Raw genomic sequence first — 19489 nt, forward strand, 5'->3', positions numbered from 1 at the left:
GCACTGCACTGGCAGTACACCGGTGTACCGCGAGTGCAGTGCGATTTTTCTCTCGCCCCATTCACTTGAATGGGTGCGAGAGAAAGAGTCTCGCATTACAGTTCCAGCATGCTGCTATTGTTTTCTCGGTCCGATTAGGGCTGAGAAAATAATCACTCATGTGCGCTGACACACAGGCTAGAATTGGTCCGAGGGGAATGCGATGTTTTGTCGCACTCCACTCGCACCGATTTTCTCGCCGTGTGGCTTAGGCCTTACAACCATGCTTCCACAGAATTAAAAAAATAAATAAATAAATAAATAAAACTCATGAAACAGGACTGGAAAGGAATGATGGTACCTTAATTATCCGGCTAGCTACTTTCACACATCCGGTTTTTGCTCTGCGGCACAATACGGCGCTCTTCAGAAAAACTGCAACAGTTTTCTTTGCCACCGGTTGTGGGTTTTTTTGCATAGATTTACATTAGTGCCGTATTGTGCCGCATGGGCTTGCGTTTGGTCCGGTTTTTGCCGCATGCGGCAGACTTAGCCGATGCTGCGGCCGGATCGAACGTTCCCTGGCACGTTTTTTGCTCCGGCAAAAAAAACGCATCCGGCCGCCGCATGCGGTTTCTTCCACTGCGCATGCTCAGTAGCGTGCCGCAACCGGAAAAAAACGGACGGGCCGCATTTAAAAACTTATGCAAAGGATGCGGTGTTTTCGCCGCATCCGTTGCATAGGTGTCACAGCCGGATTGAGCCGCACTGCTCAAACCGGATGTGTGAAAGTAGCCTAAGGCTATGTGCGCACAGTGCGTTTTTAGCGGCGTTTTTGTGCGTTTTTCGGGTGCGTTTTTGGCCTCAAAACTGCAGGACTTTGCTTCTCCAGAAAAGTCTATGAGTTTTCATTTTTGCTGTCCGCACACATCTGTTTTTTTTACCTGCGTTTTTGAGTTAAAAAAAAAAAAATGGACATGTCAGTTCTTTCTTGCGTTTTTCTGCGTTTTCCGCCCATGCAATGCATTTGAAAAACGCAGCAAAACGCAGAGATCAAAAACGCAGCAAAACGCAGCCAAAAACGCACCAAATCGCGGCAAAAACGCATACGTTTTTTGATGCGTTTTTTCGACGCAGGTGCGTTTTTGTGCGTTTTTAGCGGCCAAAAACGCACAAAAACGCAGCGTCAAAAAGATGCAGTGTGCGAACCTAGCCTTAGGCTACATGCGCTCGCTGCATCTTTTTGTCTTCACAAACTGCAGCCAAAACTGCACCTTGTCAGAGAGAGCCTGAAAATATCACAAAAGATGCTTGTAATTGTAGGTGCGTTTTCGATGCGTTTTTGGTGCGTTTTTCACAACATGAGTTTTTGCTGCGTTTTTGTGACAAATGTTGACAAAAATGCAGGAAGAATGAACATGCTGCATTTTTTTAATCACAAAATTTTGACAAATAAAATGCTGACAAACTGCAATGTGCGCACAGCAAATCTGACTTCTCAGACTTTGCTGGGAAGTCAAATATCAGAAAGTTCTGACAACAAAACTGCAACCAAAAACGCAGCAAAAACGCCGCAAAAAACGCAGCGTGCGCATGTAGCCTTATTTTGCTTTTTTTATTATTTCAGTATTGGGCTACATAGGGGCAGGTAAGTAGATAGCAACCACCTACCTACTCCGCTGTCAGCCCCTCTCCCCGGCTCAGAGTGGTCATGTAACCGCACCTGCAGCGATTTTGCTGCTTCCTGTGATGTCACATCAACAGGGGCAGGAGCTTGTTGATGAGCATCACAGCCAACAGCATGTTGCAGAAATGCTGCTTAGTTAGTGGGCTGGTAATAGTGCGGTACACCGCACAGCAGTAAGGACCTGTGTTCATATCGCAGGGGGAGAAGATAGAGCACTAGGGAGAAAGAGCACAGGAAAGTAGAGAGAGATTAGGTAGGGGAAGGGAGGTCACGGGAGGGGGGTGTGGAAAGCTCTATGTGGTGGGGTGCAGAGCCCTGTGTGGTGGGGTGCAGAGCCCTGTGTGGTGGGATGCAGAGCCCTGTGTGGTGGGATGCAGAGCCCTGTGTGGTGGGATGCAGAGCTCTATGTGGTGGGGGGATGCAGAGCCCTGTGTGGTGGGATGCAGAGCCCTGTGTGGTGGGATGCAGAGCCCTGTGTGGTGGGATGCAGAGCCCTGTGTGGTGGGATGCAGAGCCCTGTGTGGTGGGATGCAGAGCTCTATGTGGTGGGGGGATGCAGAGCCCTGTGTGGTGGGATGCAGAGCCCTGTGTGGTGGGACGCAGAGCCCTGTGTGGTGGGACGCAGAGCCCTGTGTGGTGGGACGCAGAGCCCTGTGTGGTGGGACGCAGAGCCCTGTGTGGTGGGACGCAGAGCCCTGTGTGGTGGGACGCAGAGCCCTGTGTGGTGGGACGCAGAGCCCTGTGTGGTGGGACGCAGAGCCCTGTGTGGTGGGACGCAGAGCCCTGTGTGGTGGGACGCAGAGCCCTGTGTGGTGGGAAGCAGAGCCCTGTGTGGTTGGACGCAGAGCCCTGTGTGGTGGGACGCAGAGCCCTGTGTGGTGGGACGCAGAGCCCTGTGTGGTGGGATGCAGAGCCCTGTGTGGTGGGATGCAGAGCTCTATGTGGTGGGATGCAGAGCCCTGTGTGGTGGGATGCAGAGCCTTGTGTGGTGGGATGCAGAGCCCTGTGTGGTGGGATGCAGAGCCCTGTGTGGGGCTGTTATTTCCAATTCTGTAGTGATGAGAGGTCAGTGCTGGGCAGAATACTGACAGCAAATGAGTGTGCAGCAGGTGGGCAGAGGGCAGGGCTGGGCCCTGAGGCCGGGCTGTGCCAGCTCTGACTATCAAGTTTGGCATAGGAAGATTTCATGTTTGGTTGAGCTGCAGGTAAATAAAGTGTCTGCAGAGAATAAAGGGATAATTCAACAGAAACAAGTTAGAAAAAAAAGAGTGTAGGGGTGTTTAAGATGACAATACAGCACAGATTAGCAACAAAAAAATTTGAGTTTGTCGGACAACTCTAATATTTGGTTGCACAACCTTTTGAGGCAATCACTGCAATCAAACGATTCCTGTAACTGTGAATGAGACTTCTGCATCTCTCAACAGGTATTTTGGCCACTCCTCAAGAGCAAACTGCTCCAGTTGTCTCGTGTTTGAAGGTTGGCTTTTCCAGATGGCATGTTTCAGCTCTTTCCAAAGATGCTCAATAGGATTTAGGTCAGGGCTCATAGAAGGCCACTTCACAATAGTCCAATGTTTTCCTCTTAGCCATTCTTGGGTGATTTTAGCTGTGTGTTCTGGGTTATTATCCTGTTGCATGGCCCATGACTGCGATGGAGACCAAGCTTTCTGACACTGGGTAGCACATTTCTCTCTAGAAACCCTTGATATTCTTGAGATTTCAATGTACCCTGCACAGATTCAAGACACCCTGTGCCAGATGCAGCAAAGCAGCCCCAGAAGATAACAGAGCCTCCTCCATGTTTCACATTAGGGACAGTGTTCTTTTCTTGATACGCTTCATTTTTTCGTCTGTGAACATAGAGCTGATGTGCCTTGCCAAAAAGTTCCATTTTTGTCTCATCTGTCCATAAGACATTCTCACAGAAGCTTTATGGCTTGTCAACATGTAGTTTGTTAAATTCCAGTCTGGCTTTTTTTTGGTTTTTTTTTTCAACAGTGGTATCCTCCTTGGTCGTCTCCCATGAAGTTCACTTTGGCTCAAACAACGACGAATGGTGCGATATAACATTGATGTTCCTTGAGCTTGAAGTTCACCGTTAATCTCTTTAGAAGTTTTTCTGGGCTCTTTTGTTACCATTCGTATTATCTGTCTCTTTGATTTGTCATCAATTTTCCTCCTGCGGCCACGTCCAGGGAGGTTGGCTACAGTCCAATGAATGTTAAATTTCTGAATATTATGTGCAACTGTAGTCACAGGAACATCAAGCTTCTTAGAGATGGTCTTATAACCTTTAATAACCTTTACCTCTAACATGCTTGTCTATAATTTTCTTTCTAACCTCCTGAGACAACTCTTTCCTTTGCTTCCTCTGGTCCATGTTGAGTGTGGTAAACCCCCTTTTCACCAAACAGTACAGTGAGTATCTGTAGACCTATATACAGGCCCACTGACTGATTACAAGATTGTAGACACCTACATTAATTAATCACATGCTAATTAATAGACACACCTTTATTTAACATGTCCCTTTTGTCATTATTTTCAGGGGTACCATCATTTCTGTCCAAGCCTGTTTCTTAGTTTTATTTTTTTAAAAATTCTGTGGAAGAATGGTTGAGAAGCAATGTCTAACTTTCATTTGTTCATTTTCATAGATTTTTTGTATTTATTACTACTTTTGTCAGATTCAAGCTATTTCTGTGACCATTGTGGGTTTTTCTTTCATTAAACGAGGGGTACCAACATTTTTTACCTTGTGTGTGTGTCTAGATCTATCTACAGTATATAGGTAATGAAGTATGAAAAAAATAAATTAAATTAAAGCGTGATTAAAAAGTAATACAAAGTTGTACCAATAAGTACTACTCCTCATTGTCACCACAAAAATAGGGACGAAAAAAAAAAGAAAATGGGGTTAGTGAGTTTAACCCCTTACTACTGAGCCTGTTTCCACCTTCTTGAGGATGCCAAATTTTACAATTCTAACCAGTGTCACTCTACGTGGTAATAACTCTGGGACGATTCAAAGCATCCCGGCGATTTGGAAAATGTTTTTTTCGTGACACATTGTATTTCACGTTAGTAGTAAATTCAAGATTACATTTTTTACGTTTAATTTGTGAAAATATCAGAATTTTGGTAACAATTTTCCATTTTGTGCTCTTAAACCAGAGAGCTATGTCTCACAAAATAGTTAATAAATAACATTCCCACAATGTCTACTTTACATCAGCACTATTGTTGAAACGTCATTTTTTTTGTTTTGTTAGGAAGTTAGAAGGGATAAAGATTAATCAGTAATTTCTCATTTGTCCAACATTTTTTTTTTTTTTTTTTTTTTATAGGGACCACATCACATTTGAAATGACTTTGAAGAGCAGAAAATACTCGCAAACTGCACCCCTAAACGTGCTAAAAACCACATTCAAAAAATTTATTAACCCTTTATGTGCTTCACAGAAATTAATGCAATGTGGAAGAAAAAATGAAAATTTTACTTTTTCTGACAAAAATAATGTTTTAGCCTTAAATTTTGAATGTTCATAACGGTAACAGGAGAAAATGGACCACACAATTGTGAAATTTCTCCTGAGTACACCAATACTCCATATGTCATAGAAAACTACTGCTTGGGCGAACAGAAGGGAAGAAGCACCATTCCACTTTTGGAACACTAAATGGCTGAAATAGATAGTGGATGCCATGCCGCTTTTGCCGCAGCCCCTGATATCTATAACAGAGAAAACCCCCCACAAGTGACCTAATTTTGGAAACTACACCCTTCAATGAATGTATTTAGAGGTGTGGTGAGCACCTTGAATCCACAGGGGCTTTGCAGAATCTTAACATTGAGCCAATTGAAATGGAAAAAAAATACATTTTTCCCAAAAACATGTTGCTTTTGTGCCAAATATTTACATTTGCGTAAAAAAAAAAAATATCCAAAAATGGTAACAGGAGAAAATGGACAGTACAATTTGTTGTGCAATTTCTCCTGCAAACACGGATTCCCCATATGTGGTGGAAAACTACATAGCGCTATTGAATTTTGGAGCGCCATATTGGCTGGAGTAGATTACAGATGCCATGTCACATTTGAAGAGCCCCTGACATAGCAAAACAGCCATTTTGGAAACTACACCCCTCGAGGAATTTATCTAGGGCTGTAGTGAGCATTTTTGACCCTCAGGCGATTCACAGAATTCCATAACATTGAACGGAATAAATGAAAATTTCTCATTTTTTCCAATAAAATTTAGCTTTTACCCAAAGTTTTAAAATTTTGAAAGGGGTAATAGGAGAAAACAAATAGAATAATTTGCTATGCAATTTCTCCTGAGAACACGAATAGCCCATGTGTGGTTGAACACGATTTTTGAAGCACAGTGCAAAGTTCAAAAGGAAAAGAGCACCATATTATTGCGCAGATTATGATGGAATGGCTTAAGGGTATCAAGTCAAATTTGACCATATTTTGGAAAGGACACTAGTCTGTGAATTTATTAAATTGGTGTAGTGACTATTTTGACTCCATGGGTGTCTTACAATTTTCACTCAGCAACATATATTGCGGCTTGTTTCTGGAAATCTGCCATTGTAGTGCCTGCACATTGTAGTGCCCATAGATTGTGCCTAGCTCATGTTTCTGGAGACACGCACCTGGTAAATTAAGCGGGCTCTCCTCACTACATAAATGCCAAACATGTGACGGCTATATGTGGTTTAGACACATTGTTGGGCTCAGAAGGGAGGGGGGCATTTGAGTTTCGGAGTGCAGATTCTGCAGGATTTCTTTTTGGGGGAAGCCGGAGATTTTTCAGAACTTTTTTGTTACCGGTACCATGGAAGCCACCTATATTTCCATTAACAGATGACGGCCCTGAGTGGAGGCTTGTTTTTTGTGTGGAATGAGTTGAAGCTTTTAGTGGGAACATTTTGCATGACATTTTGGATTATATTTATCCTGTGCACTATATGCTGAACACTTACTTTGGGGTTTACAAATAAATTTCCAAATGATGTCATTCAGATGAAAGCGCCGAGGGAGGGAGTAAAGGGGGCTTTACATGCTGTGATATCGGTAACGAAATATCGTCGGGGTCACGTCGCTGGTAACGCACATCTGGCGCAGTTACCGACATCGCAGCGTGTAACACAAATGAGTGACCGTCAACGAGCACAAAAACGTGAAAAATCGTTGCTCGTTGACACGTCGCTCATTTCCTTAATATTGCTGCTGCTGCTGCCGGTACGATGTAATTTGTCGGTCCTGCAGCAGCACACATCGCTGTGTGTGACGCCGCAGGAACGACGAACATCTCCTTACCTGCCTCCACCGGCAATGCAGAAGGAAGCAGGTGAGCGGCATGTTCCGGCCGCTCATCTCCGCCCCTCTGCTTCTATTGGGAAGCCGCTTCGTGATGTCGCAGTGACGTCGCTGTGACGTCGAACGCACCTCCCCCTTAAAGGAGGGATTGTTTGTCCGTCACAGCGACGTCACTGCACAGGTATGTGCAAGAGACACTGCCGTAGCGATAATGTTCGTGGCAGCGATCACCACATATCGTTACAACGACAGGGGCGGGTGCAACCGCTAGCGATGTCGCGGCGTGTAAAGCACCCTTTACTCTGGACTCCGACTGGCCTTTGTTCAGTGGTCTCCGTCTTTTCAGATGTGCACAAAACTGTGGTCAACCGCGCTTTTAGGCTATGTGCCCACGTTGCGTTTTTACATGCGCTTCCGCAGCGTTTTTAACTGCAGCGTTTTAATGTCAAAATGCATGCATTTTGATTTCCAAGCAAAGTCAATGAGAAATAGGGATTTCTTGTGCACACTATGCTGTTCTAAACGCTGCGTTTAATTGGCATAATTTTGGGTAAAAACTCAGCGTTTAAAGAAGCAACATGTCAATTGTTTTTGCCAGCGTTTTGATAACATTAGAGTCAATGAGAAGATGCCAAACGCATTCTACATCAAAATCCTAGAGTTTAACATGCTTTTTCGATGCAGAAAACAAGAGTTTTTGACAATTTAATTGCATGCGTTTTTGACATTATATTAAAGGCATGATATGTCCCTTTACACACACACATAGTCTGACAATTAAAATTCTAAAAAACATTAATTTAACGTTATTTTATGCATAAATATTAACATTTATCATTTTAATAAAATCAGCTTTTTTGTTTATGATTTTAATCTTGATATTTGATATCATTTTTTTTCCATTTTTTCATAGGGTTTGAATGTTAAAACTTTATTTAGCAGTGTATTGGTCATCAAAACGCATCTGACTTAAAGCAATGAAAAAGCATGTAAATCCTGGTAAAAACGCGGCTACAACGCGGGAAAAACGCAAGAGTATTTATAGCGTTTTTGTGGTCAAAAGCAACTTTGGCAAATACCATTTCTGCCAGAGGATGCATTTAGAACTCTAACTACTTCGACGCAACGTGGGCACATAGCCTTATGAATGCTTTAAAAAGACTAGACACCACTGGCTTATAGGCCAGAGAGAGTCCAAAATGACTCCCTCTGCCTCATTATAGTGAGTGTGCTGTCGGGGGTTACATGTGAATCAGGTTTTTCAGAGATTTACATGGAAACCCCAATGTAAGCGTTTGAGCCTTACTGCAATCTTTGGGAGGCATAATAAACAAAATCAACAGTAGGTCAAGATTATTATATTATATTATATATCTATATCTATATATATATATATATATATATATATATATATATATACACACCCACCCACACACACACACACTTTTTATGCCATTCACCATGCAGTGTCAGTGATAACATGGTTTTATTCCTCGGGTTCCTGCGATTACAGCGATACCAGATTTACAGTTAGGTCCAGAAATATTTGGACAGAGACACAAGTTTTGTTATTTTAGCTGTTTACAAAAACACATTCAGAAATACAATTATATATATAATATGGGCTGAAAGTGCACACTCCCAGCTGCAACATGAAAGTTTTCACATCCAAATCGGAGAAAGGGTTTAGGAATCATAGCTCTGTAATGCATAGCCTCCTCTTTTTCAAGGGACCAAAAGTAATTGGACAAGGGACTCTAAGGGCTGCAATTAACTCTGAAGGCGTCTCCCTCGTTAACCTGTAATCAATGAAGTAGTTAAAAGGTCTGGGGTTGATTACAGGTGTGTGGTTTTGCATTTGGAAGCTGTTGCTGTGACCAGACAACATGCGGTCTAAGGAACTCTCAATTGAGGTGAAGCAGAACATCCTGAGGCTGAAAAAAAAGAAAAAATCCATCAGAGAGATAGCAGACATGCTTGGAGTAGCAAAATCAACAGTCGGGTACATTCTGAGAAAAAAGGAATTGACTGGTGAGCTTGGGAACTCAAAAAGGCCTGGGCGTCCACGGATGACAACAGTGGTGGATGATCGCCGCATACTTTCTTTGGTGAAGAAGAACCCGTTCACAACATCAACTGAAGTCCAGAACACTCTCAGTGAAGTAGGTGTATCTGTCTCTAAGTCAACAGTAAAGAGAAGACTCCATGAAAGTAAATACAAAGGGTTCACATCTAGATGCAAACCATTCATCAATTCCAAAATAGACAGGCCAGAGTTAAATTTGCTGAAAAACACCTCATGAAGCCATCTCAGTTCTGGAAAAGTATTCTATGGACAGATGAGACAAAGATCATCCTGTACCAGAATGATGGGAAGAAAAAAGTTTGGAGAAGAAAGGGAACGGCACATGATCCAAGGCACACCACATCCTCTGTAAAACATGGTGGAGGCAACGTGATGGCATGGGCATGCATGGCTTTCAATGGCACTGGGTCACTTGTGTTTATTGATGACATAACAGCAGACAAGAGTAGCCGGATGAATTCTGAAGTGTACTGGGATATACTTTCAGCCCAGATTCAGCCAAATGCTGCAAAGTTGATCGGACGGCGCTTCATAGTACAGATGGACAATGACCCCAAGCATACAGCCAAAGCTACCCAGGAGTTCATGAGTGCAAAAAAGTGGAACATTCTGCAATGGCCAAGTCAATCACCAGATCTTAACCCAATTGAGCATGCATTTCACTTGCTCAAATCCAGACTTAAGGCGGAAAGACCCACAAACAAGCAAGACCTGAAGGCTGCGGCTGTAAAGGCCTGGCAAAGCATTAAGAAGGAGGAAACCCAGCGTTTGGTGATGTCCATGGGTTCCAGACTTAAGGCAGTGATTGCCTCCAAAGGATTTGCAACAAGATATTGAAAATAAAAATATTTTGTTTGGGTTTGGTTTATTTGTCCAATTACTTTTGACCTCCTAAAATGAGGAGTGTTTGTAAAGAAATGTGTACAATTCCTACAATTTCTATCAGATATTTTTGTTCAAACCTTCAAATTAAACGTTACAATCTGCACTTGAATTCTGTTGTAGAGGTTTCATTTCAAATCCAATGTGGTGGCATGCAGAGCCCAACTCGCGAAAATTGTGTCACTGTCCAAATATTTCTGGACCTAACTGTATATTGGGTTTTTATGTTTGCCTTTTATCACGCACTAAAACAATGCTTTAAAAAAGTTTTTACACAACCATAGTTTAAGAGCTATAAGTTTTTCATTTTTCTGCTTACAGTCATGTGAGGGCTTGATTTTTGTGGGATGAGTTTATGCTTTTCTCAGTACAATTTTGGCAGCAGATAACACTTTTTATTCTGATTTTTGGGAGGCGTAATAAACAAAAGACAGCAATTCAGAAATTATTTTCTTTATGTGGTTCACTGTTCGGTAAAAGAGATAAGTTGATTTTGCATCGCTATATTCTCACAGCTATAGCTTTTCATTTTTCCGCTAACTGAGTTACAGTATTTTTCGCTTTATAAGACGCACTTTTGTTCCCCCAAATTTTGGAGGAAAGTAGGGGGTGCGGCTTATAAACCGAATATACGGGTGTGTGTGTTTATATATATATATTATATAATATATATATATATATATATATATATATATATATATTATATAATATATATATATATATATAATATCTATCTATCTATCTATATATATATATATACACATATATATATATATACACACACTCACATACACTGCAGGGTCCGCTCTGGAGCGGTGCTGGGAGCTGGTGAAGCTGCGGCCGGCAACCTTTGATCTCCTGCTCCCGCTCATGTAATATGCATGGCCACTGTCCATCAGCGTGGTGCTGAAATCGCATAGCGCTGAGGGGCTGGGGCAGCAGCGCATATTATATTTGCCTGTGCTCCCTTTGATCGCACATGCCCCCCCCTGTGTTAGATATGGCCCCCATGCTGCTGCCCATAGTAAAATAAAAAGGCTTTACTTACCTCCAGCGCTGATCTCCCGGTCTCCTGCTGCTGCTGTCTGTGATAAGGCATATCACGCAGCCGTGCCGATCACATGACCGGCAGCAAGAACCAGGAAGAAGAGGAAGCCGGAGCTCAACTGCAAGGAGGGAGACACGAGGAGGGACAGCGCTGAGAAGGTAAGGAAAGTGTGTTTTATTTTATTAATGGGCAGCAGCATGGGGGGCATATCTAACACAGGGGAAATGTGCCATCTATAGGGGCCATAGGCAGCTGTATGGGGGGCATATCAAACACAGGGGAGATGTGCCATCTATAGGGGCCGGTACCCGGCCGTTGCCCAGGATAGTAACTGTCTCTCTGTCTCTCTCCCAGTCTCTGTCTGTGTGTTGCTGTCTGTCTGTCTCTTTCCTTGTCTGTCTGTTTCTATCTCTCTGTCTGTATTTGCATCAGTCTGTCTCAATCTCTGTATCTGTCTGACTCTCTCTCTGTCTCTTTGCCCGGCTGTCTCTTTGCCCGGCTGTCTCTTTTCAGGACTGTCTCTTTCTCTCTCCAGGGCTGTCTCTTTGCCCGGGCTGTCTCTTTCTCTCTCTATCCGTCTCACTACCGACTTCTTTTTACCTCACACATAAGCTTCGTATACTAACAGTTTATTTTGTTCCTATAGCAACCACTGACAGTTGCTATTTATAGCCTGGAGCTCCCAGCTTCATTCAGATTAATGGAGGCAGGATTTTTGTAGAGTAACTGGAAAGAACGGGGTTACATTTTCCCACCCAAACATAGTCTATGACGTTCCCTGAGTCACATGGAGTGTCTGTGCAAAATTTCGTGATTGTACATGTGACGGTGCGGATTCCTTTAGCGGACATACACACACACACACACACACACACACACACACACACACACACACACACACACACACTGAACTTTATATATATATATATATATATATATATATATATATATTATATATATATATAATATACACATACACACGTACATGTATTATTTTTTTTTTTTTTTAGTCTGTTTATGGAACCTTACCTTTTATTAGTCTGATCATTAGTGTAACGCATTGCAATACACACGTTGTGCATTGCAATATACACACATTGCAATACATTACACTAGTCTGCATGACACAGGCCTATGTGATCATATTGTGGGAGTCCCGATCGAGTGAGACTGTGAAACTTCTAAGTGCTGCAATCTCTATTGATTGGGCTAGTTAGAGGATTAAACAGTGAGGGGCGCTGCGGGCACCTGACCTGGCTGTGACAGCCATTGCTCCACTATCACTTAAGCCGAGCTCCCGGCGGCAATCACACTGCTCGCATAATGGCCAGGATTAACCGATACATCCGTTTGTGCGAATGTACCGCAATATAGGACACACTAGTTCGTACAATGTCAGGAAGGGGTTAAGAGAATTTTTTTTTGTTAATCCCGTTTGACAAAAAAATAAAATGATAAGGATAACTGTGGAAAGAAAGGCGCAAAATAGGGTCTTACCCGGTATGACACATGGGGGCAAGTGTGGGTTAGTACACTCACCTGGAAGGGTTGTGCAAGTCACAACCCCTATGAAGGCACGTAGTAAATGTGGAAGGCAGCGGTCCCGCAGTGTAGATGTATTCCAAGAAGGTAGAGCAGAAAGCAGGTTTCAAACTCCGCGCCAAAACCACAGAAAATCCAGATGTTTATCAGTAAATCCTTTCTTTATTTATTTTTTCACAGGTCTACGCGTTTCGAGGACACATCCGTCCTCATCATCAGGACAAAGTACAGTAGTACAGATAGTCTTTCTTTGTACTTTGTCCTGATGATGAGGACGGATGTGTCCTCGAAACGCGTAGACCTGTGAAAAAATAAATAAAGAAAGGATTTACTGATAAACATCTGGATTTTCTGTGGTTTTGGCGCGGAGTTTGAAACCTGCTTTCTGCTCTACCTTCTTAAAAAAAATAAAATGGGTAACGATTAGAAAGTCATATACCCCACAATGTTAACAATAAAAAGTACAGCTTCACAGAAAAAAAAAAAGTCTTCTCAGACAACTCCATAAAAAATTATTAAACAAAAGTTATGACTAAGAATATGAAAACAAAAAGAGAACTTTTTTTTTTTCTTGTGCAAATATAGTAAACTTATTAAAGGGTTGTAAACTACTGTACTGTACAAGCCCGGCTTAATAAATTCAGGACTTGAACTAAACTAAAAACAGTGGATATTCCCTTTCTGCAGCGATGTCCGTGCGGCAGCTTCAGATGCTGATACAACATTGTCATATCATGTGTCAGCTGCAACCAAGGAGCAGTCGCTCATTGCAACATGGATGAGCTGCAGCTGAAGGGTTGCCACTCATTGCTGGTCCAGTCTCCGGGAACAGCAATGCCGGCACTGTTACAGCACCGCCATTGCAGGAGGGGAGTATCCACTTTTTATTTTAATTTGGGCACCAAACGGATTAAGCTGGGGTTGTCATGTAGTTGACAACCACTTTAAGATTCCATTTTATGTATAGAAATGTGCTATACGGTTGCTGGAAATGCTATTTGTTGGAAAAAATTTTTTAGTAATGGAGTCAAGTTCAAGACATGACATCTTTAAGAAATGTAAAACCTTCACAAGATTCTTCCTCCCTTGACTAGAGACAGCATTTTAGGTCACTAATGGGTAACATGTCGCCATAAAGTCAGCATTATCTGTAGGCTCAGGTGACTGTAGTAGTAGGCAAGTACTACCAGGTTTCTTCATTGCTTAAGGGGTTATTCTGAGTTTGCCTTCAGGACAGCACTCTGAGCTTTGCCGGCCAGGGACGCGCCATTCCCAACTCCCATCAGCGTGCCGTGACATGATCGTGGGGCACTGATGGATTGTTATTACAGCCCGGGGTCAGCTGATGACTGCTGTGTGCTGATGTGTGGAACAAGTGATCAGACAATTGCTTTTTCAAGTCCCCTACTGGTAAAAATAGTAAAAAAAAAAAAACAAAAAAAAATTAATAATATGAACCCCCCCCACCCCGAAAAAGGTTTAAAATCACCCCTGTTGTTTTAAATAAAACACCTAAAAATAAATAAAAAAGTACACATACAGTGGAACCTCGCTTAACGAGTAACCCACTTAACGAGAATTTCGCTTAACAAGCAAAGCTTTCTGTAAATTTGTAACTCGATTTACGAGAAAGCTTTGCTGTACGAGCAAAATCCTCACCGCACACACTTCCGGTTCCGTACATCCACCGCATTGTGACCCGCACTTGCAGTCCACACAAACACACAAATGTACGCACAAAACACACACGCACGTGTCGCGGGCGTGGAGGGGACACTGCGCTCTCCCACTGCTCGGGTCCGGCTGCTGCTGCTCGCTCGGCCGGATCCCGGGGACTCGAGCGGCGCTCCTCGCCCGTGAGTGAAAGGGGGGGGGGGGGTGGTTTGGTTTAGGGATATTGTTCGTGACACCACCCACTGTTGTGGTGAGGTTGTGACACCACCGCTGCTCTGGACGGGGATCCCGGGAGCGATGACTGGGAGCAGCTTGGATGTTGTTCTTCCCCTCCGTGGGTAGGGGGATTGGTTGTCCCGGGGCCCGGTGAGGGAAGGATAGCAGGCGGGTTACGGGGCCTGGTGAGGTGCAGGGTCGCGGGGGCAGTGCGGTGCCGCACGGCACAGGGGTACTCACTCAGCCAATGATGAATACAAAGTCTCCGGTAAAACAAACGGCTGGATGGACGGGTCCCACAGACGGCTGCGGTTGTTCTTCTCCCGGTAGGTTGGTGGTGACTGCCTTTCCCTGCACCTGCGTTATGTTCTCGGTTCTGGTGGCTTCCCACCGGTAACCCGCTCCCCAGCTTGGATGAATGCTGAGGGAGCCCCTTTTGCCCGCAGGCTCTGGCCCTGGGAACTGTAGCCTTGGCGGTGACTGTATTTCCCTTCACGGTTTGAGCTGTTGCCTTCAATCGGGTCTTGACTAATGGGAAACCCCGGAGGTTCCCTTCGCTAACGGATTTGACCGGTTTTACGGCGACTCCTAGCCTGGTTGGGGTCCGTAAGCCCTGCCGAATGGTGCTGGCTTCTCTTCGCTCCCCGATCCGGTACCGGCGGGCCACCGCCCGTCCCCGGTCCTCACGGTTCACGTCAATCAGCCCCTCCTGCAGACGGTCACCACCGTCTGCCAACCTTGCTGTCAAGTGCCCGGGCCACGCACCCGGACACGGTCAGTCTCCTCCACTGCCACTTCACTTCTCAACTCCTCAAACTCAAAACTCATCTGACTTCCTTTTCCCGCCTCCAGGACTGTGAACTCCTCGGTGGGTGGGGCCAACCGCCTGGCTCCACCCCCTGGTGTGGACATCAGCCCCTGGAGGGAGGCAACAAATATTTTTGTTTGACCTCGATGTGCCTAGCCGGGGTGTGGGGTGTGTTGTTGCAGTACCTGTGACGTCCTGGCTTGTCCAGGGCGCCACACACGCACACACATAGTATTGTGTATTATGTTCACCTTAACTTCCGTTCCACCACCGGCCTCATGGTTCTTGTAGTTCCCGGGTACATCGCAACGTGCTCGCGGCGAACTACAAGACCCAGGAGGCCTGCAATGGAACGGAAGGTAAGGTGAGCATGTAATATAATATAGTGTACCTTTCGTTTCATCGCCGGCCTCCTGGGTCCTGTAGTTCGCCGCTCCGCTCCACTCCAGGCTGTACATTGGCATCCATAGCGACGAAGCAGGAACTTCGTGTCACCGCTGCTCAAAGGCAGCGCGCTGGCCAATCAGAGGCAAGCGGCTCTGCCTTTGACGTCAGCACTCTGGCCGTGGAAGTTCCTCCCTCGTCGTTATGGTAACCCGATACACAGCCCGGCCCCGTACCAGAGAACAGCAAGTCCCAGGAGACCGGCGATGGAACGGAAGGCAAGGTGAGCATATAATATGTGCGTGTGCGTGCGTGCTTGTGTGTTTGTATGTGTTTGTGCGCGTTTGTGCATGTGTGGAATGACAGAATAGGGGACCAGGATGGGACATTTAACAAGTTGTGGAACGAATTGTCTGCATTACAATGATTTCCTATGGGAAATCTTGCTTTGCTGAACGAGTAACTTGGTTAACAAGCACAGTCCCAGAACGGATTGTTCTCGTTAAGCAAGGTTCCACTGTACATGATACTGCTGCAGTTATAAGTGTCCAATATATCAAAATATAAAAAAGATTTATACCATCGATAAACAGTGTAACAAAACAAAAAATAAATACAAATGTCGGAATTACGTTTTTTTTTTTTTATGCCACAATATTGCAATAAAATACAATAAGAGGCGATCAAACCATTATATCTACCCAAAAAAGTATTAGTAAATCAGTCAGCTCAGTGCACAAAAAGAAAGCCATCACTTAGCCCCAGATTCTGAAAAATAAAAACGCCATTGTTTTGGAAAATGGTGCTAAAAGTGGATTTTCTTTTTAAAATTTATTTTTACAAACTTCTGAAATTTTATTTTTTTTGGGTATTTACGTACTCCTACTGACCTGGAAAATCCTACTGCCAAGTCAGTTTTACTATATAGTGAACATGGTAAATAAAAAAAAAAAAACAAACAAAAACACAATTGTCGAATTGCACTTTTTTTTTTTTTGCAATTTCACCACACTAATTTTTTTCTTTATTTTCCAGTACACTACATGGTAAAATAAATTGTGACATTCAAACGTACAACTCGTCCCGCAAAAAACAAGCCCTCATGTGGCTATTAAAAAAAAGAAAAAAGTTATGGGTCTTGGAAGAAGGAGAGGAAAAAACAAACGTGCAAAAACTAACAATGGCCATGGCGGGAAGGGGTTAACGAGCACTTTACTTGTATTTAAATCAAATTCACAACAATATTTTTTTCCCCCTTATTTTCCAGGATGTGTAACTGCAAAATAGATTAGGTCATTCAAAAACGCAATGGGTCAGCCAAAAAATACACCCCTAATATGGCTATGTGAACCGAAAAATAAAACAGTATTGGGTTTGAAATAAGGGAATGAAAAAAACAAAAAAATACAAAAACAGAATATTGCAAGGTCAAGAAATCAAATAATTTAACACTTTCTTGAAATTATTATTTTATTATAGTAATAATTATTTAGAAGGGAATTACATGTCCTCAAAGTGAATGAAGCAGCACTTGCGCATGGATGCTACCGCTATGTTCAGTCCATGGACAGATTAAGATGGCCGAGCACTGTACGTGGCCATCTCCCTCACACCCATAGACTTGGAATGGAGCGGCACACCATATACATAAGGGATGTTATGACCTTGCGATCAATCAGGGCTTAGCGGTAGGACCCCCATGAAGCAAACCCGTGGATAGGTTCTAAGTGTGGCTTCTGGGACATCTGATAATAGTGTAATATTATGCGATATACATTATATTGCCAGATGGTCTCTGATACTTTGGACAACTTTCTTGTCATGTTCAGGTGTAGTGCAAGTAATGATGCTGGACTCACCTCTCCCCAATCCACGTTTTTAGGTGGCAGTGGATAGTGTGCAGGGATGTCATACGCGATCTCTTCCATAAACCATTTAAAGCTTTTGCAGTTGTGGTCCTCTCTGAATCTTTTCAGCTCACTAATGTCTCCATAAGCCAGAGCTTTTGTTTCAGGACGACTAGCATAGAAATAGTCTCTGTACTCATCCCACCAAACTTCCACAACTCTAACGTAGTTCTGAAAGAAGACGTACTTTATTGTAAAGGAGGCTAAAGTACAAATAATATTACTGGGAGAAAGAACAAAAACACAAACATTCAACAGATAGAATTTGGATTCTGCTCTATTCCTGGCAAATCGTAGTCTCTCACAGCTGGAGACTGGGCAATAAGGTTAAGTTCCCATAATGAGTTTTTGAAGCTGTAAATTTTGCTGCCCCCCAAAATAACGCAGCTCCTTATAGTTCTGGCAAGGTGAATGGGCTTATAGAAATCTCCTGCCCACTGTGCCTTTTTAAGCTGTATAAACTGATCTCCAAAGCATTTTTGAAATTCGCAACGTGTCAATTTCTCATGTCAGTTTGATAAACAGATTTTTCCCATTAAATTGCATTAGACCCATAAAATTGCATTAGATGCAGAAAATCTGCAGCATTATTGCTGCAGGAAAAAAAGATATGTAATTTACACACGACTATCAATAGAATTTTGGTCTGAGAGAAATACCAGAAAATATTAAAAACAGCAGCTTTTTTTAAAAAAACATAATAAAAAGACAAAAACTGCAGTATCAAAAACTTGATAAAAACGCATGGAAAAAACGCTAGTAACCTAATATAATACATCGATCTGAGCATTGCATATTTAGTATTAAAGAAGCACCGCCATCAAAGTTTTTATCCTCTAAACATCTAGCAGTTATCATACACATATATATTTATATTACTATGCTTCTATGCTTTTGGAATTGCTCATTTTGCCCTCCAACCCAGTTAATTCCTCCGTTTTCTATTAGTTCTATGATATCACGTGTTAAAAACAGACTAGCAGAGTCCTCCTAAGCTCTATATAGAATCGGAAAGTCCCGTTTCCCTGCCATGAGTCATCACTGCAAAAGTCAATGGCAGGGGAACAAGCAAGCAGCTGGATCAGGAATTGAAAAGTGGAATGATCGATTCAGAGACAAGAGACTTCCAATTTCTAAACAGAGCAGGGAAAATAGAATCATTTACTGGGTAGAAAGGCTAAATGAGCAATTTTAAGTACACAGTGCTATACAATAATATGATGATTTCAATATATTAAGATCATGAAAACTTTGATGGGAGTGCTATTTTAACCCCTTAACGACCCATGACGTACTAGATACGTCATGGATCGTGTGCCGGTAAGCCCCGCCCCCTGCCGCCGGCAGGCGGCGGCGAGACGCGCACATATCAGCTGTTATCAACAGCTGATATGTGTGCCTGCTAGCCGCGGGTGGAATCGCTTCCACCCGCGGCCATTAACCCCTTACATTTCGCTGCCAAAGTCTTGGCAGCGATATGTATATGGGCGCCGCCATGACAGTGACTTACCCCGCCCCCACCGGAAGTCACGTGACATGATCACGTGACTTTCGGTTATTGCCATGGTAGCACAGGGTCATGTGATGACGCCTGTAGCTAACATGAGTCACTTCCTCTCAATGCCGGAATACAGCCGGCATTGAAAGTGAAGCAGCAAATCTGCAGTTCTCAGCTCTGTAGCTGAGATCTGCAGATAGTGCAGAGCGATCGGATTGCTGATCGCAATAGCCCCCTAGGGGGACTAGTAAAATAAAAAAAAAAGTAAAAAAAAAAAAAGTTTTAAAAAAGTAAAAAAAAATAAAAAAACCTAAAAGTTCAAATCACCCCCCTTTCACCCCATTGAAAATTAAAGGGTTAAAAAAATAAAAAATACACACATATTTGGTATCGCCACGTTCAGAAATGCCCGATCTATCAAAATATAAAATCAATTAATCTGATCA

At 43.3% G+C, this 19489-nt stretch overlaps 1 protein-coding gene across 2 annotated transcripts in view; it reads right to left on the bottom strand.

Moving 5' to 3' along the window:
* Positions 1-19489, bottom strand: part of GALNT7 (polypeptide N-acetylgalactosaminyltransferase 7) — a 258190-nt gene that overhangs the window by 20516 nt on the left and 218185 nt on the right. For both annotated transcript variants that reach the window (XM_075347204.1, XM_075347203.1), the window contains exon 9: positions 17498-17716. In XM_075347204.1, the coding sequence (XP_075203319.1) occupies positions 17498-17716 (219 nt within the window). The remainder of the gene's footprint in view (positions 1-17497; positions 17717-19489) is intronic.

The sequence above is a fragment of the Anomaloglossus baeobatrachus genome, chromosome 1 (assembly GCF_048569485.1).
Source record: "Anomaloglossus baeobatrachus isolate aAnoBae1 chromosome 1, aAnoBae1.hap1, whole genome shotgun sequence".
Lineage (NCBI taxonomy): Eukaryota > Metazoa > Chordata > Amphibia > Anura > Aromobatidae > Anomaloglossus > Anomaloglossus baeobatrachus.